The 22650-nt window shown below is 41.3% G+C and overlaps 1 protein-coding gene across 1 annotated transcript; it reads left to right on the forward strand.

The window, feature by feature from the left end:
- The first annotated feature begins 18 nt into the window (after positions 1–18).
- LOC112263113 (immunoglobulin-like and fibronectin type III domain-containing protein 1) lies at positions 19–17673 on the forward strand. The gene is made up of 22 exons (XM_024439110.2): positions 19–115; positions 4592–4714; positions 4852–4994; positions 5393–5492; positions 5715–5756; positions 6004–6182; positions 6553–6666; positions 6822–6984; positions 7189–7461; positions 7674–8048; positions 8210–8334; positions 8609–8750; positions 8945–9238; positions 9431–9727; positions 9846–10025; positions 10220–10348; positions 10539–10847; positions 11040–11125; positions 11706–11898; positions 14634–14956; positions 16227–16521; positions 16633–17673. Exons 1-22 carry the CDS (start codon positions 106–108, stop codon positions 16635–16637), a joined length of 3900 nt encoding a protein of 1299 aa, XP_024294878.1. The 5' UTR covers positions 19–105; the 3' UTR covers positions 16638–17673.
- Positions 17674–22650: the final 4977 nt, after the last annotated feature.

Raw genomic sequence — 22650 nt, forward strand, 5'->3', positions numbered from 1 at the left:
CATAGCATTTTGATGGCTTTGAAATGTGTAAGAATCATTTATACCTACTGAATAGTACAGTATTACTTTTATAGAGCACTCAAAACCCAACTTTAATGCTATAAAATGTTGACAGGTAAAAACTCTCTTTTTCCACATTGACATTATCATTCTCTGGTTTAAATATCCTGCTCATAGAAGACAGTATTTTAAGTAGATTTTGATTAGTCATGTCCAATAGCAACCAACTCCAATAGAGTAAAACTACATGCTCAAATAAATCAAACATTGCTAATTTGCAACCAGATTAAAGATAAATCGGTCATCATTACATGCATACTATTTCCTGTAGCATGCAGTCCAACATCCATATTCATCTTAAGTAGCACACTAACCAGTCGAGGTCCATCCATCAACAGAAGTGGAAACGGACCTTTAAAATGCAGGATGTAGAGATGCCAGGACAGTGTTCAATGTTTGCTGCTGTGGAAGTTAATCTCATTATGACACTTCTAAAACCTCTTTTTAAAAGCGTACTCTATAATAACGAGCCCGGTCCAATGTCTAGCGGGTATCTTCGTTTTGAGGGAGGAGTCAGCTATCCCTCCACTCTTGGTACATCCTTTTCAAGACCTGCAGCACTTGGGCCAAATAATGTATATGTCAGTAAGCCTATCCCCAGCAGTCACGGTGGAAGGACACGGCCAAGGCTTGCACTGAGCATCTCAAAAAGGGTTTATTGTCTCTCAAAACGAAGACACCACACTCAAGTATAAGAAGGACTGTGGGTAGAAGGAGCAGAGAGGAGAGAGAACAAGTAAGTCCATTCCCTGGGCACAGGGCGAGGGGCTAAATGTCAACATGTGGGCATGATAATAATTCAAGACATATTGATTTCATTATTGATAACATCTGTTCTGTGTAACTATACTCAAATACACTATGTGTACTGTGGGTGTCTCTGCAGGCCAATTGTAAATTGATCCTAAGCTGTTTAAAGGCTAATGGTATATGACGTCATTATGTCCTGTAAATAATTCATATTAATGTAAGGCTGTTATGATGCAAGGAAGGGCATAAGTACATCTAATTGAATGCTGATAGAGAGGGAGGCACAGCATTCAATTCCCAAATAAAACATCCATTACTTAGTGATGAAAAACAATGATCAAAATTCAATTGAACTTGAAAACACAAAAAATATATATAATAGTGAAATGTATAGTTGCGAAATATATAGTCCAATACTGATTGCATAGGAAAATGGCATTCATAAGCATGCAAATGGAATGTAAATAAAAAACGATATGCTTACAAGTGTTTATATGATCTGGAACCAATTGGCAGATGATGATGGTCTATTTTCAGTAATACACAGCACTCAAGTAATGTAACTAAAAGCTGAGATGCATTTTGAGCTGAAGATGAAATGAGCTTGAGATGAGCTTGAGCATTAGATGCCTTATGAGCTTAACTATGTAGTGGATGTATGATCGGTGCTCAATGTTGATATTGTGATAGCTAACCAAAAGTGTGGGAATACCGTTATGTTCCCAACATTTAACGGTTTGATACATCTTGTGACCGCTCTCCTCTCAAACGATTGGGGCAACTAAGAGAGGCATCTTCTAACTGTCAAGATGATGCTGTGTAGACACAAACCCCCAATGGAACTGCCCAGGCAGTAAAAAGAGACTGATTGCCACTAGACGGAGCTCAGCGTCCTAGGACATAGACCTGCCACATACCCATCTTATTTATAAATCAATCCCACAGCACAGTTGCTAGGCAGGGCTATTTTTCATCCCATACAAATATGGAAGTACAGCACAGCGTAGACGATGACATTCAAACTTGCACGGCATCCTAATGGAAATCCACCTCCTGACTTGATTACTTTACTTAGGTTGTCTCATTGACAATCCAAAAGCAAAAGTTGTTAATGGTAAAACAAGTGCATTTGAACTCTTACAACTGGGAACTGTACAGCTACAGAAAGAAGAGTCATGGATTGTCTCCTAGCAACAATGAAAAGGTGAAGTGTAGCTTACGTGAAAAACATTTAATTCCTTGGAAAGTCTCGTAGCAGAAAGCAGAGGTGCCAGAGTAGTGAACAGGTGAAGAAGTCAGAATGAAGATGGTGAGCAAGGAGAAGGTTCTTGCGTAGTAAAATGTTACCTGTGGATTTAGCCTGTAGCAATGGAACACTGACAGGCGAATATATAAAATTGTTTCCAAATGTTCAAATCATATTTATACTAATTTCACATACGCAATAGCATTATATTTAGCATATATTCAAGCTCCAATGCCTTCTGTCAAAGTGGACAAACCCAATACATATATTGGCTCATGACCTGATCCTTCTTCAGAATGACATTTTGCTTCTATTGACTTAAAATTGCATAACAATTAAGTGGACATGAGTGAGGTAGTCTACAGCAGCCCGTTCCATTTTCAGCAAGTGACTTGCATCACATGTTGGTCCATGATAGATAGTTTTATGAGCTATGTGACCTATTGCATGCCAAATGAAGCAGGTCACTTGCCACAGCCTACTTTGGGCATGCTAAGTATTCTGTGATCACAGAAATTCTTTAATTTACTGTCCATCTTGAGTTACCACCTTTTGGAGCATATCATGATCCAACCACCTGCACTAGTACGTGCTAAAGTAAAAGTTGCGATATAAAAAAAGAAATGTACACTGACTGCACTGTCAAGTGACTGCAGTGTCAAGTATTTTTATGAGAAAGACAGATCGTTAAGATTTCTGTGCACAAATTATAAACTGTGCAAGTTGCTTCATACCAACAAATGTATGAAACATATTATTGTGTTTAAAAAGAGAAAATATAGCGTACACAGTGTTGGTATGGGTATTAGTTAAGAGTTTCAGTGGATCTTGACATGTGAACGTATGCACTAGACAATGGAGAATGCCGGTATGACTGCACTCAAACCCCCAAAATAAAAACAATCCACTTGCAAGGACTTTTTTTCAAGTGTCCTGCTTGTCCAAATGTGAAAGACAGCGAGAAGAATGCTGTATCTTACAATCTGTCACACACTCTCCCTCCCATTCCCCCTTTTAATAGAGACCTCACCAAGAGCAAAGTTTACTCAAAATGTGTCAGCATCAGATTCCTAGGACAGAAATATTGCCTTAATCCAGCGCTAAATGGCATCCGGTGGAACCATCTGTGGAAGATTAATTGTGTGGGAGACAGATGGGGTTTCTTACTGTTACTAATAGCTGTCCAGTCCTGTGACTTCTACCATCCCACATGCTTAGCTCATATACTGAAGACATGTGCAGCAGTCTTCCTTCTTGGCCCTCAGTGAGGTCTGCGCTCCTTTGTAAGCCAAGTGATTCCTGTAAACACTGTGGAGTGCAGTGACCCAGAGATGACAGTCATGTCAACCAAGCTATTATGTACTGTAGGGTCCAGAGACTATTTTTGATAAACATTGTTGATCACACTAAATCAAAAAATTATATTTGGTATTCTTACATTGTCCCATTAGGAAGGTCTTCAGTTTATCTCAGGGTACCACTGTGCATTCACAATGGTATTCATGCAATATGTATACAAAATCAACACAGTTGATAGGTAGGTTAACCAGTTAGCCAACCATGGTACATTAGCCGGTTACGCTTATTGGTTAAATGGTTCATTTGTGTAATGTTATTTTAGCTTGTTGCTTCATATTTATTTAACCAAGCAAGTCAGTTAAGAACAAATTCTTATTGACAATGACGGCCTACCCCGTCCAAACCCTAACCTGGATGATGCTGGGTCAATTGTACGTCGCTCTATGGGACTCACGGCTGGTTGTGATACAGCCTAGAATCACACCATGGTCTGTAGTGACACCTCTAGCACTGAGATACAGTGCCTTTAGAGTGCAGCACCACTCGGGAGCCCCCTGTATGTTGTATGTCATTCCAGGAGCACAGTAAGCTAGATGGTGTTTGTTAAGCGATTCAAAAATATCTTATTGGACATCCCTACTTGGTTCACAACTTGATGCCAAACAAAAAACAGGATCTTGTTAACTTGATTTGAAATACATGTTCTCTATTTCAGTAGCAGAGAACCATCTGAAAATCTGGCAAAACTGCTATCCATAGCAAGATGAAATTCTTCAAGAAAACTAAAGACGAGGAACCAACTGCTCCAGGGCAGGGTAAGTCTTTTTCTTTCTTCTAAACTGATGTTTAAAAGAACAAACATCTTTATTTAACTAGGCAAGTCAATTTAGAACAAATTCTTATTTACAGTAACAGCCTGCCAAGAGGCAAAAGGGACAGGGGCTGGGATAAAAATGTATAGTGTAGGACAAAACACACATCATGACAAGAGAGACACCACAACACTACATGAAGAGAGACCGAAGACAACAACACAACATGGCAGCAGCACAAACATTACATGTTTTCTAAACATGATATACTTTTTTTTATCAAATCGTAACTAATCAATGTAAATGTTCATATAACAATGAATAAATCAAGTTTCTTTTCGGTTTCGGATTATTCCTGTAAGACTATTGTGATGTACTGTATATGTGTATGTTTAATCCTGCTCTTTGTCCTACATCCCTCTAGTGGCAATCAAAAAGAGATCCAGAGTCCCTGGGGTCATGATTACACAGTTTGTGGAGGAGCTTCCTGTGGGCATGACCACCCCTGATTTCACCCTCAAACCCATCGCTTTGACTATTCAAGAAGGTATGGTTCATATATCAAACCACAATGACAATGTGAGATTGTATTTGTAGTCTTTAAATTGCAAATATATTCTTGGTCCTTGCTTGAAATTATACTGAGTTGACATTAACTGTGTTTTATTGCATTATTTTATAAAGGGAAATGTGCTGTTTTCAAAGCAATTGTGTCTGGTAATCCGACACCAAGTGTGCATTGGACAAGAAGTAATGGAGAAGTAACAGAACCAGAGAGATACAAAATTGTATCTGATCCAGCCACGCCTTATGAGCACTACATAGAGGTGAGTCAACACACTAGTATTGGAGAGGAGCAACAATTTACAGTGACACCTTTTTGGTATTTCTAAACAACCTCAATGGATCTGAAACAACCTGATTTCCAGTTTACGTAATAGCAACCAGAGGGCGAAAAAAAAATGTTGGCTGCAATGAGGACTAAAAGAGAACCTCGACATCCACGTTAGCGAGAAATCGCTGGCCAATGTTGACTGCAAATGAGATCAGCTGTGTTATTTTAGATCAGCTGGTTACAATTAGCTCAGCTCTTTTACAAACATATATTTTTCCACTGTGGCCGTTGTTCTTCTTCTTTGCCTTCGTCCCCAATATGGGGTCACTTAACTGACACTAACAAATTTAGTTCCAAATGGTAATACTCTTGCTTAATTTGTGTTCACAGATGCCGGAAGTATCTCCAGAACAAGCTGATACCTACAAATGCTTTGCCACCAATGAGTATGGAAAAGCTGTGGTCACCGCTAACCTCAATGTAATTGAAAGTGAGGACACCATTACTCCTGGGTTGATATACGGCGCTAAACCCGGTTACATCTCATAACTGAGTCTTGAACAAGAGAAACATCATGTTACGTTAAATACTGTAGATCCTTAACAAAACACTGGCAGACACATATCCTCAGGATCTAAGCCAGACAAACTATAATTGATCCGATTGATCTTAATTAACCAAATCATCTAATGAACCATCTCTTGCCTTTCAGTGGGATATAAGAAGGGCAAGGCTATGAAAGATGCACGAGCAGGTCAGTCACTGAATTTCAATCACAAAACAAGGTTTTAGTGACATTAACTGTACAAAATAACGTAAAAGTTCAATCTCAATTTAGCTGCTGTGAAGCCACCTGAAGATTTCAAAAACCTCCTTACAAAAGCGTAAGACAATACTAGAAAAACAATCAATCATAGCTAGGTTCTAGATCCTAATTCTACCATAATAGTTTTGACGAGTGAATGAGATACAGTTGTATTCTTCTTGTTTAAGGGTTGTAGAATCAGACAAAGATGACAAAAAAGAGGGAGAAATCGATCCAAGGTTTTGGGATGTGTTGATGAGTGCCGACAAGAAAGACTATGAGAAAATCTGTGCTGAGTTTGGAGTCACTAACTTCCGCTGGATGCTGAAGACACTGAATGTGAAGAAGGTTGAGAGGGAGGAAGAACAAGCAAAGGTTTGCCTGAATCAGAGATAGTCAAAGATAATAAAAATGCCTGTATATAGCTTAAGTTTTTTTTTACATTTTAGTAATTTACAGTAGCAGATGCTCTTATCCAGAGCGACTTACAGGAGCAATTAGGGTTAAGTGCCTTGCTCAACGGCACATCGACCGATTTTTCTCCTAGTCAGCTCGGGGATTCAAATCAGCAACCTTTCGGTTACTGGCCCAAACTCTTAACGGTTAGCCTACCTGCCGCCCAGCATTTACTAGTATGTGAAAGTGAGGTGTTTATTCTTCTTACATACACTGTTGTATTCCAAAATGAACAGTAACTGAATATCCCCAACATCAATACCAGTGAATGTGTTTTTTGCTCCTACAGTATGTTGAAAAGCTCAGCAATCTGAAACACATTGAAGTAAAACCTGGTGGAGGTGCAGAGTTTGAATTTGAGATGTCGCTTAAAAACCCCAACGTCAAGATCTTCCTGTTCAAGGTGAGAATGGTGTGAAATACACACTGTTATATGCATTGTAACAACAACCAAGCGGAACATGTTTGATTTTATTTTAGAATGACTAATAGGTGTCTTTACATTAAATGTGTTTTTTTGTATGCATTAATTAAGACTGACAATGTGTTTTTATACAGAATGGAGTAATGGTTCCGTTCAGTGTCGAAACAGAAGAGAAGCATTTTCTGAAGAAAACGGGAAGAAAATTTACATTTGGCATTAAGGATCTTGCTGGAGATGATGAAGGATTGTACCAAGTGATGGTGGAGGGGGTACTTATCTTCTCAACTGACTTCAAAGGTGGGATGACTTCAATTTATTCTCTGTTTAATCATTTCCCATTTCATATAGGCTAACAATCCCTAAGACCAACAAAATTCCCTCAGGTTAGCCGGTATGCAAAGATGAATGTCTGTTCAATATCCACCAAAACAAAAAAGGAACATGTCATTTTGTCATTTTGTTCCAGATAAAGTATTTCTTCCAAATTTGTATTTTATTCAGTTCCAAAGGTGGATTTCCTGGTCAAAATTCAGGAAGTGAAGGCCACGGAGAGAGAGGATGCCGTGTTTGAATGTGTCCTGTCATCACCCATGTCAAAGATTCAATGGACGGGGAGGAATCAACCGTGTGAACAAGGGGAGAAGTTTGACATTGAAGTGTCAGAGGACATGCTCATTCATAGCTTGGTTGTGAAGGACTGTGCGAAACTGGATGGTGGTATCTATTCAGTATGTGCAGGGATCAAGTCTTGCAATGCCTTTCTTGTTGTGGAGGGTAAGGAGATGACGTTTCAAACACAAAAAGTGTTGCTATGTCATGTGACTCTTACTTGTGTAAGGGCATATAATGTCAAATATATGCCACTTGTTAAGTAAATTGATCAATATTAATCAAACATTATCCATATCAGACAGTACAAATGCAAAACATTGACAATCTTTACTAACCTATAACTCTACCTATGTTCTTATTTGCCCACGCTCCAGTTGATAATGATCCAGCCACCAAGGGTAAAAAGAAAGTCCGCAAAACAACTCGAGCTGGTGGGGGAGAGGTAGACTTGGCTAAAATAGCGGCAGAGCAGAAAGCTAAGCTGGACAAAGAGAGAGATGAGAGAATGGAGTTGGCGAAGCAGATTAAGGCAGACATGGACGCTAAGGCAGCAGGAGCGCCCGAACCAGAGCCGGAGAACAAGGACGAGAAGGAAGAGCCTGAGCCTGTGGAAGAGAAGAAGGAAGAGCCTGGAGACAAAGAGATACCAGTTGAAAAGAAGAAGAAAGAGCCTGGAGATGAAGAGATACCAGTTGAAGAGAAGAAGAAAAGAGTGAGAACAGGTCCACTGATCCCAGACACCATCATAGGTAAGATGTTTCAAGGTGTTCAATGAAAACAGGTCCACTGATCCCAGACACCATCATAGGTAAGAGGTTTCACGGTGTTCAATGATTTGTAATGTCCAGGCATCACATTCACACTACATCATCTTCCTAACCAATTGACTACGACTTGATGTATCCTCTAGACCCAGGAGTGCACTTTACCAGTGGATTGTCAGACATCAGTGTTAATATGGGCAACAGAGGTGAACTGGAGTGTAAACTGAGCAGTGAAAACTGTGAAGGAATCTGGTACAAAGATGGAGAAGAGGTGAGTTAGAAAACCGGAAGTAACTATAAACATCAGTCCTCAGATTTGATTTGGAAATCATAAATGCAATAATCTTCAAAAATTGAATCTCAAATCCAACTTGTTTTTGCCGTCTTGTTTAGTCAACTACTACAGCAGGTAAGTTCTGTTCAGTATGAAACTGCGAAATACAAAAATATTGCAGAGACTAAATGCAGGAAAAGTAATAATTGAGCTGCAACAGCGCATGCAGTTCTTTACAGGTCTAAACAGTACTTTGTTTGTTTCCTTCCAGATAGAAGCATCAGATGATATTGAGATGAAACATGATGGGGCCTTTCACAGGCTTATACTGAAGAACTGCAAGGAGGAAGATTCTGGCAAATACCGATTTGAAGCTGATGGACGTAAAACAGAGTCCATGCTCATTGTAGAGGGTAAATGAATCCATCCATCTTTTTAAATCATTAATGGAAACATTGAGGCAGTTGAACTGAAGTTCTATATCAGTATTGAGGGAAAGCAGCATTCTCTGAAGATGGACATGCAATGCCAAGTCAACTAAGATATGTTGTAGCTACTATATGTACTGTATTTGTGCTATTAAATGTATGTGACATTTGTGTTCCAGATCCACCCAGAGTAAACCCAGATGACCTGGCTGATTTCTCAAAGCCTGTCATAATAAAGGTTGGCCAAAGCGCTACCTTCAAGCTGTCTATTATGGGTCGTGACCCAATGAAGATCTATTGGTACAACGAAGGTGAGGAGTTGGTGGAGGACAAACACATCAACATTGAGAAGTCGCTCACACACAGTCGCCTCCTCCTCAGCAAGTGCCAGCGGAAAGCCACAGGAGAAATCAAGATCAAGATCAAAAATGAATGTGGAACCATTGAGGGCATATCCAGGTTGATTGTGCTGGGTCAGTGGGATGATTTGAATCTATTTGCAATGTTGCTATGACAATCCTTTGTGCTTGCCTGAATGAAACATCAGGGTGTCTCCACATTTGACACAATATTGGCAATACAGCTTCTAGCTTCATACACAACATTATCTAGGATAACATAATGCTAACTGGAGTATCATTAGGCTCCCCTATATCTATTCACAGACAGACCAAGCCCTGCCCTAGGACCTGTGGAGATCATTGAAGCTTCTTCGGCTGTACTTGACTTTAAATGGAGACCTCCCAAAGACAATGGTGGCTCTCCTGTGATCAACTACATCCTGGAACGACAGCAGCTGGGCCGTAACTCCTGGATGAAGCTGGGTCAGATCCCTGGAGAGCCCAAATACAGGGACACCGATGTAGACCATGGAAGGAAGTACTGCTACCATATCAGGGCTGTGACTGAGCAGGGCATAAGTGAAATGATGGAGACAGATGACATCCAGGCCGGTACAAGAGGTAATGCATAATATGTCACCAGAATGCAAAATTTCGCTGTTGAATTAGGGTTCTCTCTTTCTCCCAATGGAGGACGCCATCAGACCTCCAAAATGTACTTTTTTCCCTTGTTACCTAGCATATCCCGGACAACCTTCCTCACCCAAAGTGATCAGTGCCTTTGCAAACTGCATCAATCTGGAATGGGTTCCCCCTTCCAACACTGGAGGAACTAATATTCTAGGTTACCACCTGGAGAAACGCAAGAAGGGCAGCAATCTATGGGGTTCAATCAACAATGTGAAAGAGCCAATCAAAGGTGTGACCATTTCAATACTTGGTTCATTATCCAAGTGTCTTTCCGTATTTGTTTTGTTCTAATTGCATTCCATACCAGTACACAACCTGATTTCTACATTGCTGTAAATACAACCATGCTGTCAAAGTGCTGAAACAATAAAGACATATTTTGATCCCTTCATTATCTATTTTTTGTCACACCCATACTTTCAGGTCAAGGGATTGCAGTGAAAGACGTTATTGAGGGAATAGAGTATGAGTTCCGTGTTGCAGCTATCAACATATCTGGTGCTGGAGAGCCAAGTACCCCCTCTGAATTTGTTATTGCAAGAGACCCAAAGAGTAAGTAATCTGATCTGTTTCATTCTGAGATAGCGCGGACAAATTGTGAAAAGCAGACGTGTTGATAATACAACACCACATTTGACTGGTAAATATGGCATAACATTACAGTTCAAATATAAAGTCTGTTTATGAGCATCTGTCGCAAACAGTATATTCTACTCACCCCTGAAATCATTTGTACTTTCAGAGCCCCCCGGTCAAATCAATGACCTGAAGGTGACAGACTCCACCTACACCACCTTGTCCCTGGGTTGGACTAAACCCATAGAGGAGGAAGGGGTCCAAGATGAAGCCAAGGGATACTTTGTGGAGATCAGACCAGCAGCAAACCCAGAGTGGGACCGCTGTAACAATAACCCCATCATCATTACCTCCTATAACATTTTGGGTCTTAAGTCAATGGCCATGTACTGGGTGAGAGTGATTGCCACCAATGACGGGGGAGAAGGGGAGCCCAAAGGCTTGGACAACTACATCATTGCAATGCCCCCCCCAGGTGAGTGACACCAATTTATCAACATTGTTTTTGTCAAGTTTGTGTTCACAGTATCATGATAGTAGTTCTAAGACTGAAACAGAACGAAAACCTAAAACCTGGAGTGATTATACACATACTATTATATTCGCATTCTTATCTTATTTCAAGCTTTATACGTTTTTTAAAATATAATTTCCTCGTTTTTCATAGTGAGACCACATTTCACTGATCGCAAAATGAAGAGCTTCATGGTTGTGAGAGCCGGGAATTCTGCTCGAATCAACATCAACTTTGTGGTCAGCAAAATCTTGTGCATGTAAACAATGCCTTATTGGGTCTTACATCGGAATGACCAGTTTCTAAGGCAAATTACAGAACTCAGTCTGCTATTCCATGTAAGTGTGATACTCTGTGACCTAGAATGTGTTGCGATGGTGTAGAAATACAAAATCAGAGCAACAAATTCTGTAATGAAATGTGATGGATGTTAACAGAGATTCTTAAAAAAGTAGATTGCTCATTGTAGAAACATTCACTTATCCTTTTATTGCCGTGGGCTAAATCCCGGCCACAGAGTGATTCTTGGTAGTCTTAAACAAATCTACTTTGAAACAAAGGTATACGCCTCACACATGATTATGTGTTAAAATAAAGACATCTGTACCATGTCAGATATACAGTATGCATTAAGTTTTAAGTTTGTATCCCAATATTACACTTTAAATACAGTATATCACAGAAGACTGAAATATTTGTCAGGTTTTTTGGAATATTCCATCCATGAGGCCAAGAATTTAGCTTTTGGTCATTGTCTGCAGGAAACGGCTACACTACCAAACAAACTCATCTGTCTATTTCTACGTTGTCTTTTGGTAGGCTTCCCCTATGCCAAACATAACGTGGCTAAAGGATGGGATGCCAGTATCAAAACTTGTAAACATTAGCAACTCCGATAATACATCCCAGCTCCTAATCTCCACATCTGAGCGTCCCGACACAGGAATCTACACCATCATCGTCAAGAACATGGTTGGTCAGGAGACCTTCAGTATCGAAATCAGAGTCACAGGTATAATCATACAAGCAAGACATTCCACTAAATATTGACAGTGAGTGGTGGAAAGTGAGTGTTACTGACAGTGAATGGTATTGACAGTGAGTGGTATTGACAGTGAGTGTTACTGACAGTGAGTGGTATTGACAGTGAGTGGTATTGACAGTGAGTGGTATTGACAGTGAGTGGTATTGACAGTGAGTGGTATTGACAGTGAGTGGTAATGACAGTGAGTGGTATTGACAGTGAGTGGTATTGACAGTGAGTGGTAATGACAGTGAATGGTATTGACAGTGAGTGGTATTGACAGTGAGTGGTAATGACAGTGAGTGGTATTGACAGTGAGTGGTATTGACAGTGAGTGGTATTGACAGTGAGTGGTAATGACAGTGAATGTTACTGACAGTGAGTGTTACTGACAGTGAATGGTATTGACAGTGAGTGGTATTGACAGTGAGTGTTACTGACAGTGTGTGTTACTGACAGTGAGTGTTACTGACAGTGAGTGGTAATGACAGTGAGTGGTGGAAAGTGAGTGTTACTGACAGTGAGTGGTATTGACAGTGATGGTATTGACAGTGATGGTATTGACAGTGAGTGGTATTGACAGTGAGTGGTGGAAAGTGAGTGTTACTGACAGTGAGTGTTACTGACAGTGAGTGTTACTGACAGTGAGTGGTATTGACAGTGAGTGGTATGGACAGTGAGTGGTATTGACAGTGAGTGGTGGAAAGTGAGTGTTACTGACAGTGAGTGTTACTGACAGTGAGTGGTATTGACAGTGAGTGGTATTGACAGTGAGTGGTATTGACAGTGAGTGGTGGAAAGTGAGTGTTACTGACAGTGAGTGGTATTGACAGTGAGTGGTATGGACAGTGAGTGGTATTGACAGTGAGTGGTGGAAAGTGAGTGTTACTGACAGTGAGTGTTACTGACAGTGAGTGGTATTGACAGTGATGGTATTGACAGTGAGTGGTATTGACAGTGAGTGGTGGAAAGTGAGTGTTACTGACAGTGAGTGGTATTGACAGTGAGTGGTATTGACAGTGAGTGGTATTGACAGTGAATGTTACTGACAGTGAGTGTTACTGACAGTGAGTGGTATTGACAGTGAGTGGTAATGACAGTGAGTGGTATTGACAGTGAATGTTACTGACAGTGAGTGTTACTGACAGTGAGTGTTACTGACAGTGAGTGGTAATGACAGTGAGTGGTATTGACAGTGAGTGTTATTGACAGTGTGTGTTACTGACAGTGAGTGGTACTGACAGTGAGTGGTGGAAAGTGAGTGTTACTGACAGTGAGTGGTATTGACAGTGATGGTATTGACAGTGATGGTATTGACAGTGAGTGGTGGAAAGTGAGTGTTACTGACAGTGAGTGTTACTGACAGTGAGTGTTACTGACAGTGAGTGGTATTGACAGTGAGTGGTACTGACAGTGAGTGTTACTGACAGTGAGTGTTACTGACAGTGAGTGTTATTTATAGTGAGTGTTACTGAGAGTGAGTGTTACTGACAGTGAGTGTTACTGACAGTGAGTGTTACTGACAGTGAGTGGTAATGACAGTGAGTGGTAATGACAGTGAGTGTTACTGACAGTGAGTGTTACTGACAGTGAGTGTTACTGACAGTGAGTGGTAATGACAGTGAGTGGTACTGACAGTGAGTGTTACTGACAGTGAGTGGTAATGACAGTGAGTGTTACTGACAGTGAGTGGTATTGACAGTCAGTGGTATTGACAGTCAGTGGTGGACCTCTGTAAAAGATCACTATTGTGTTTATTATCTGTCGTCTGTGGCATGAGGGGTTGTGAGGGAGGGGTGTTGTGAGATTATTTAAGATACTATTTGAAGAAGTAGGGTAACACATATTTTTGGAAGTTGGGCATTGACTCTGCTGTCCTAGCTTCAGGGGGAAGCTGGTTCAACCATTGGGGTGCCAGGACAGAGGAGAGCTTCGACTGGGCTAAGCAGGAGCTGCCGTAGGGCCAAAAGACCAGAGGTGTCAGGATGGAGTGCTCGGGTTGGGGTGTAGGGTTTGAGCATAGCGTGAAGTTAAGGAGGGGAATTTCCTCTTGCTGCTCCATAGACAAGTACCATGGTCTTGTAGTGGATGCGAGCTTCGACTGGAAGCCAGTAGAGTGTGTGAAGGAGCGGGGTGACATGGGAGAAATTGGTAATGATGAACACCAAGCGGACTGCAGCAGTTACAAGGGTTTGATGGCACAAGCAGGGAGCCTAGCCAACAGCAAGTTGCAGTAATCCAGATGGGAGAGGACAAGTGCCTGGATTAGGACATGCACTGCTTCCTGTGTGAGGTACGGTCATACTCTACGGATGTTGTAGAGCATGAACCTGCAGGAACGAGTACTGCTTTTAAGTTTGCAGAGAACACCAAAGTTCTTTGCACTCTGGGAGGGGGACACCGTGGAGTCAACCATGATGGAGTGGGCAGGCCTTCCCTGTGAGGAAGAGAAGTTTGAGCTTGAGGTGGTGTGCCGACATCTGCCAGAGATGGGTTTCGCCAACTGGGTGTCAGAAGGGAGGGAAGGAGAAAAGTAGTTGAATGTCATCAGCACAGCAATGATAGGAGAGACCACGTGAGGATATGACCTGCTGAAGTGTGGTGTGTTCTGTAGAGTCTACTTTACAATAACAAATAAATGTATTACACTGTATGTGTAATATTACATGTACTGTACATTCAAATTAATGGTTGACGACCATGTCTCTCTTACCTGGTTCCAGATGATCCCAAGCCTCCCGGCCCAGCGGAGTTGGAACAGAATGTTCCTGGAACAGTGACTGTGACCTGGACTCCCTCCCCAGATGAGAGGAGGGACGACAGGCTGCACTACATAGTGTCCAGACGTGACTCCGTCAAGCGAATGTGGCAAACTGTAGCCGACCACCTCTTCAACAACAAGTTCACAGCCCTCAACATCATGGCTGGACGAGAGTACTACTTCCGTGTCTACGCCAAAAATGACATGGGTCTCTCTGAGCCTTCTGAGTCGCCAACCTGGGGAGTGACCAAGAAAAAAGGCACGTTAAGATTGTCATGTGTCATTGTTGATTATCCAGAGAGAGAATCATAAGTCACTCTCAAGAGGAAACCAAAACAGATGTTGTTGATTGGTAGTTACTTAAAACCTCACTAGGGTACGTGGGAACGCTAGCGTCCCACCTGGCCATCATCCAGTGAAATTGCATGTCGCCAAATTCAAAAATAGAAATACTCATTATAAAAATTCATAAAACATACAAGTTTTATACATCGGTTTAAAGATTAACTTCTTGTTAATCCAAATACGGTGTCAGATTTCAAAAAGGCGTTACGGCAAAAGCATACCATGGGATTATATGACAACAGCGCCCAGCAGACAAATCATTACAAACAGTTACCATCCAAGTAGAGGAGTTACACAAGTCAGAAATAGAGTTAAAATTAATCACTTACCTTTTATGATCTTCATATGGTTGCACTCACAAGACTCCCATTTACTCAATAAAAGTTAGTTTTGTTCAATAAAGTCCCTTTTTATATCCAAAAACCTCAGTTTTGTTCACGTTTTGTTCAGTAATCCACAGGCTCAAACGCAGTCACAACAGGCAGATGAAAAATCCAAATAGTATCCGTAAAGTTCGTAGAAACGTTTCAAATGATGTTTATAATCATTCATCATGTTGTTTTTAGCCTAAATAATCAATAATATTTAAACCTGACAATAACGTCGTCAATATAAAAGGTAAACAAGAAAGGAGCACTCTTGGTCATGTGCATGAAAAATCTCTGGGACACTGTAGGGTCCACTCATTCAGAGTGGTATTACTCCCTCATTTTTCAGAATACAAGCCTGAAACAATTTCTAAAGACTGTTGACATCGAGTGGAAGCCATAGGAAGTGCAATTTGAGTCCTAAATCAATGGGTACAGTAATGGTATTCAATAGAAAACTACAAACATAAAATAATCCCACATCCTGGGCCTGAGTATCAGGCAGTTTACTTTGGGCACGCTTTTCATCCGGAGGTAAAAATAGTGCCCACTACCCTAGTGAAGTTAACATGTTTGTCATTTAAAGGGGAGAAGATACAGCACACTGTGGTCTGTGACACTGTTCTGAAAAAGGTCTCAGACCAAAACCTTGTGGTCGCAGAAGTGTGATACCGTAATTTGAACAACATTTCAATGAGTTTCAACAGTTTCACATTTCTCATGAATAGGCCTAAACAGAAGTAAATGAAGTCACAAAAGCAATTTGAACCACTAACTGAGACTTTCCCATATTATTTGTGTTTCATCTAGAAAGGTTCTCAATGGCTTTCAGCTCATTCAAGAGCCTCAACTTTGAGTCAGCGCCATCATTCTTAGTTCCACTGAAAATGCACAGCACCCCTGAGCGCTACGAGTGCTACATGAGCTGTGCTGTCAGAGGGGACCCAACACCTCATGTCACATGGTACCGCAACAATATCAGCCTCAACACCAACACCAACTATCTTATCACCAACACCTGTGGGGTCTGCTCCATGCTTATACTGAGGGTTGGAACCAAGGACACTGGAGAGTACAAAGTCATCGCAGACAATGCCTTGGGCAGGGCAGAGTGCTCCACCAAACTCACAGTCAACGGTATAAAAAATAAAATGAAAGTCTTACTGTGCTACATTGAAATATAGCATGTTAACATGATGTTTAAAATAATGTTTTTAAACTATAATCTGTCTTTTCATTATCTTTCAGAGTGAAGTGGTTCCACAGTCCTCCAGTTCTGCTTCGCAAAGACTGTCAGATTGCCCAGAGCAACCAGAAACACTGCAGAGAGCTGAAATGGATGTGTGTTGATTATATCCTTAGAGAGTAGGCATGTTCTTTAGTCATCTGGTAAAAGAAGAAGTGCACACACCCTGGTAATGTTTTGCCAACTGTTACACGGCTTCACATACCTCTTTTACTGCTAGCATGCAGTCGTGTTCTTTCGGGGGATATTGAGAGTTTATAATGGAAGGTAATAAATTAGAAGAATTCATAGGCATGACTGAGTTTGACCTTAAGTACATTTGGTCCTGGGCTGGTTTCAAGTTTCAGGAAGTGTAAACTTTCTACATGACAATGCATGGTTCTGTAGTGATTAAGCGGACAATAATTATTTTATAGCATAACAATGTAACAGGCTTTGACATTTACAAGCATACAAACTGGTGGACAAGAATAAGTTCACTGTATTTACACTGTATTTTACAGTTGTTTTAAATACAGTAAATACAGTAATACAGTAATACAACATTATTAAAAGTTAAGGTGATTCCTGGAAATGTAAGTCAAATTCCTAATAGTGAAAGCAAGTTATCCTAACTGTCGGCTATTTGAGATTCAGTGTACTGTCAATCTGATTTTGAACCTAATAACTTAAAATAATTTTGCCTGCATTGAAGTAAGTAGCAACAACTGATTATAGGCTTCCTCCCTTTCCTTTATTTGTTTGGTAAAAATATGTAAACAATTGGATGGAAAAAGCAATGGACAGGAAATGTGGGGTGTGAGTTGATGCAGAATTGTTTTGTGAAGGAATACTTATTAGCCCTTGACCCTGTGTGGCCCCTGAAGTAAATGCCTTCTGGAATGTCAACCTTCTCAGCTCAGCTTCCCATGCCTGTGTCCGGCCAACCTTCATGTGTCAAACACCAACTTTTATTTTGTCGTCAATCGTACATGGACCCAGCATAACTGTGTCATTGCTAAGAATACAATAAAGACACAAGAATGACTCCTAGTGGTTTTAAGTTCCAACCAGTTCCTGTGTCCTGTGTTCTATTCCAACCAGTTATTGTGGTCTAAGTTTCAATCCAGTTCCTGTGTTCTAAGTTCAAATCATGCATACACATATTTAGCAGATGTTAAGCATTCTTGTGTTTCTAGCTCGAAAAGTGTGGTAGTATCTAACAATTCATAACAATACACACAAATCTAAAAGTAAAATAATGTAATTAAGAAAAAATAGAAATATTAGGACGAGCAATGTCGGAGTGGCATTGACTAGAATACACTAGAATACAATATATACATATTAAATTAGTATTACAGCATGTAAACATTAAAGTGACCAGTGTTCCATTATTAAAGTGACCAGTGATTCCATGTATATGAACATAGTGCAGCAGCCTCTAAGGTGCAGGGTTGAATAACCGGGTTGTAGCTGGCTAGTGACAGTGACTAAGTTCAGAGCAGGGTACTTGGTGGAGGCCGGGCTAGTGATGGCTATTTAAAAGTCTGATGGCCTTGAGATAGAATGGCTATTTAAAAGTCTTGTGGCCTTGAGATAGAAGCTGGTTTTCAGTCTCTCGGTCCCAGCTTTGATGCACCTGTTCTGAGCTCTACTTCTAGATGATAGCAGGGTGAACAGGCTGTGGCTCAGGTGGTTGATGTCCTTGATTATCTTTTTGGCCTTCCTGTGATATCGGGGGCTGTAGGTGTCCTGGAGGGCAGGCAGTGTTTCTGCCAGTAATGCGTTGGGCAGACTGCACCACCCTCTGGAGAGCCCTGCGGTTACGGGTGGTGCAGTTGTCATACCAGGTGGTGATACAGCCCGACAGAATGCTCTCAATGCATCTGTAACAGTTTGTGAGGGTCTTAGGGGTCGAATATAATTTCTTCAGCCTCCTGAGGTTGAAGAGGCTCTATCGTACCTTCTTTACCATACTGTCTGTGTGGTTGGACCATTTCAGATTGTCAGTGATGTGTACACAGAGGAACTTGAAGCTTATCCCTTTCTCCATTGTGGTCCCATCGATGTGGATAGGGGTGTGCTCCCTGTGCTGTTTCCTGAAGTCCAGGATCAGCTCCTTCGTTTTGTTGATGTTGAGGGAGAGGTTATTTTCCTGGCACCACTCCACCAGGGTACTCAACTCCTCCCTCTAGGCTGTCTAGTCATTGTTGGTAATTAGGCCTACTACTGTTGTGTCGTCTGCAAACTTGATGATTGAGTTGGAGGCGTGCATTGCAACGCAGTCATGGGTGAACAGGGAGTACAGGAGGGGGCTGAGCACACACCCTTGTGGGCCCCTGTGTTGATGATCAGCGAAGTGGAATTGTTTCCTACCTTCACCACCTGGGGGCGGTCCGTCAGGAAGTCCAGGACGCAGTTACACAAGGAGGGGTTCAGACCCAGGGCTCTGATCTTGATAATGAGCTTGGAGGGTATTACTTAACCTCTCTTGGGTAGGGGGCAGTATATTCACATCCGGATGAAAAGCGTGCCCAAAGTAAACTTCCTGTTACTCGCATATAATTGGTAGATTTGGATAGAAAACACTCTAAATTTTCTAAAACTGTTAAAATTATGTCTGTGAGCATAACAGAACTTATATGGCAGGCAAAACTCAGAGGACAACCCCCCCCCCCAAAAAAAATGTTCAGCCTACCACTGTTACCACTGTTTTCAATGGCTGTCACTTTTATTATAAGGCGACATCCTCCCAGATTGCAGTTCCTAGGGCTTCAACTAGATGTCAACAGTTTTTAGAAGGAGTTTCATGCTGGTTTTTGGAAAAATTAGCCAGAAATTGTAGTTTTTCTAGGTGGCTCCCATTTTGGCTGTAGTGTTTCCAAGCATGTGGAAGAGAGCGCGTTCTTTGGTATTTTACTCCGGTTAACACAATAACAACAACACATTTTCTATAGGATAGGATCAGGGCTTTGTGATGGCCACTCCAATACCTTGAATTTGATGTCCTTAAGCCATTTTTCCACAACTTTGGAAGTATGATTTGGGTCATTGTCCATTTGGATGAAGCATTTGTGACCAAGCTTTAAGTTCCTGACTGATGTCTTGAGATGTTGCTTCAATATATCCACATCATTTTCCATCCTCATCATGCCATCTATTTGGTGAAGTGCACCAGTCCCTCCTGCAGCAAATCACCCCCGCAACATGATGCTGCCACCCACATGCTTCATGGTTGGGATGGTGTTCTTCGGCTTGCAAGTCTCCCTCTTTTTCCTCCAAACATAACAATGGTCTTTATGGCCAAACAGTTATATTTTTATTTCATTAGACCAAAGGAAATTTCTACAAAAAGAACGATCTTGTGTCTATGTGCAGTTGCAAACCGTAGTCTGGCTTTTTTTATGGCGGTTTTTGAGCAGTGGCTTCTTCCTTGCTGAGTGGCCTTTCAGGTTATGTCGATATAGGACTCATTTTACTGGGGATATAGATACTTTTGTACCTGTGTCCTCCAGCATCTTCACAAGGTCCTTTACGGTTGTTCTGGGATTGATTTGCACTTTTCGCACCAACGCAGATTCATCTCTAGGAGACAGAACGCATCTCCTTTCTGAGCGGTATGACGTCTGCCTGGACCCATGGCGTTTATACTTGCGTACTATTGTTTGTACAGATGAGCGTGGTATCTTCAGGCATTTGGAAATTGCGCCCAAGGATGAACCAGACTTACGGAGGTCTACACATTATTTTCTGAGGTCTTGGCTGAATTCTTTTGACTTTCCCATGATGTCAAGCAAAGAGGCACTGAGTTTGAAGGTGGGGCTTGAAATACATCCACAGGTACCCCTCCAATTCACTCAAATGATGTCAATTAGCCTATCAGAAGCTTCTAAAGCCATGACATAATTTTCTGGAATTGTCCCAGTTGTTTAAAGGCACAGTCAACTTAGTGTATGTAAACTTCTGACCCACTGGAATTGTGATACAGTGAATTATAAGTGAAATAATCTGTCTGTAAACAATTGTTGGAAAAAAATACTTTAATGACTCCAACCTAAGTGTATGTAAACTTCCGACTTCAACTTTACATCTTGTGTCTGAGCTGTTGAATTGTGACTCCACTGTCTCTGTACTGACATTTTGCCTGTTTTGATTACCTTACAGAGGGCATATCTGCACTGTTTGTATTCAACCATATTCCCAGTCACCTTGTCTTGGTTAAATGTGGTGGTTCACCCTTTCAATTTTTGCAAATTTTCTGCCATTTTTCTACGGTTTTTGGTTTGGGTAGGTTTTAATAGTCTCGGTGGGAAAAACATCCCCTCTATAGTTCCTGATGAATTCAGTCACCTTGTCAGTGTATACGTCAATGTTATTTTAAAAGGCAACCCGGAACGTATCCCAGTCCGCGTGATCAAAACAATCTTGAAACATGAGTTCTGATTGGTCAGACTAGCATTGAAGGGAACTTAGCATGGACACTTCCTGTTTGAGTTTCTGCCTATAGGAAGCAGAATAGAGTCATGATATGATTTGCTGATGGGAGGGAAGGACCTTGTAGTCATCCCAGAAGGGAGAGTAACAGTGGGCGAGAGTTTTTGAAGGGAGAGTAACAGTGGTCGAGAGTTTTTGAAGGGAGAGTAACAGTGGTCGAGAGTTTTTGAAGGGGGAGTACTGCAGGTAATGTGTTGATAGAACTTCGGTAGCATTTTCCTCTATTTGATTTGTTAAAGTCCCCAGCTACAATAAATACGACAGGATATGTGGTTTCCAGTTTGCACAAAGTCCAGTGTAGTTCCTTGAGGGCAGCCGTGGTATCGACTGAGGGGGGGTATACACGGATGTAACTATAACCGAAGAGAGTTCTCTTTAGAGGTAATACGGTCGGCATTTGATTGTGAGACATGCTAGGTTGGGTGAGCAAAAGTTCTTGAGTTCCTGTACATTATCACAATCACACCATGAGTAGTTAATCTAGAAACATACACCTCAACCTTTCTTCTTCCGGATAGTTCTTAATTTGGGGCAGCAGGTAGCCTAGTGTTTAGAGTGTTGGACTAGTAACCGCAAGGTTGCAAGATCAAATCCCTGAGCAGACAAGGTACAAATCTGTTGTTCTGCCCCTGAACAAGGCAGTTAACCCACTGTTCCTAGGCCGTCATTGAAAATAAGAATTTGTTCTTAACTGACTTGCCTAGTTAAATATATATTTTTAAATCCTGCCTGTGCAATGCACTGAGAACCCAGCTGTATGGATGGGGACAGTATATCTGGAGAGAGCTATGATTCTGTGAAAGAGACTATGTAAGAGTCCCTGATATCTGGAAGGAGATCCTCACCCTGAGCTTGTCTACATTATTGTCCAGGGACTGAATATTAACGAGTATTGTGGATGGTGTGCACGCCTCCTGAATCGGACTAGAAGTCCACTCCGAATACCTCTTCTCCAACTAGTTCCTGCTTTCTAAATTCCAACCAGTGCCTGAATTCGATGTAACAACCAATTCCTGCGTTCCTTCATTATACTGTAAGTTCCAACCAGTTCTTGATTGCATGATTGTGATTGTGTCCAGCACACTTCAGATGTTGAAAGTTGCTTGCAGTCCATGTTGTGTCATCTACAAAGATATGTATTAAGAAATAAAGCCATTTCCCCTATACAGCTGTGCAGGCCGGGTTTGTCAGTATACCTCCAACCTGCACTAAAACAATTGTATATGTGGATAAAGTTCTGAATGACATAATTTCATGTGTACAACATCAAAAGACCTACATCACTATACTGAGGGCGTATCCATTTAAAAAATTGTGTTTTGGGGAGCTTTTTTAAATGTTTGATTTTGGCATCCATACTGCAGAACAGGGATCAGGAAGTCAAAATCAGTGGTTGAGGTACGTTTCACGAAAACAAGTCAAATCAGGCCTCCCGAGTGGCGCAGTGGTCTAAGGAAGCTGCTTTACTACAGATCATGGTTTGATACTGCAACCGGCTGCAACCGGGAGGCCCATGAGGCGATGCATAATTGGCCAGCGTCGTC

This window comes from Oncorhynchus tshawytscha, linkage group LG02 (genome assembly GCF_018296145.1).
Source record: "Oncorhynchus tshawytscha isolate Ot180627B linkage group LG02, Otsh_v2.0, whole genome shotgun sequence".
In the NCBI taxonomy this organism is placed as follows: domain Eukaryota; kingdom Metazoa; phylum Chordata; class Actinopteri; order Salmoniformes; family Salmonidae; genus Oncorhynchus; species Oncorhynchus tshawytscha.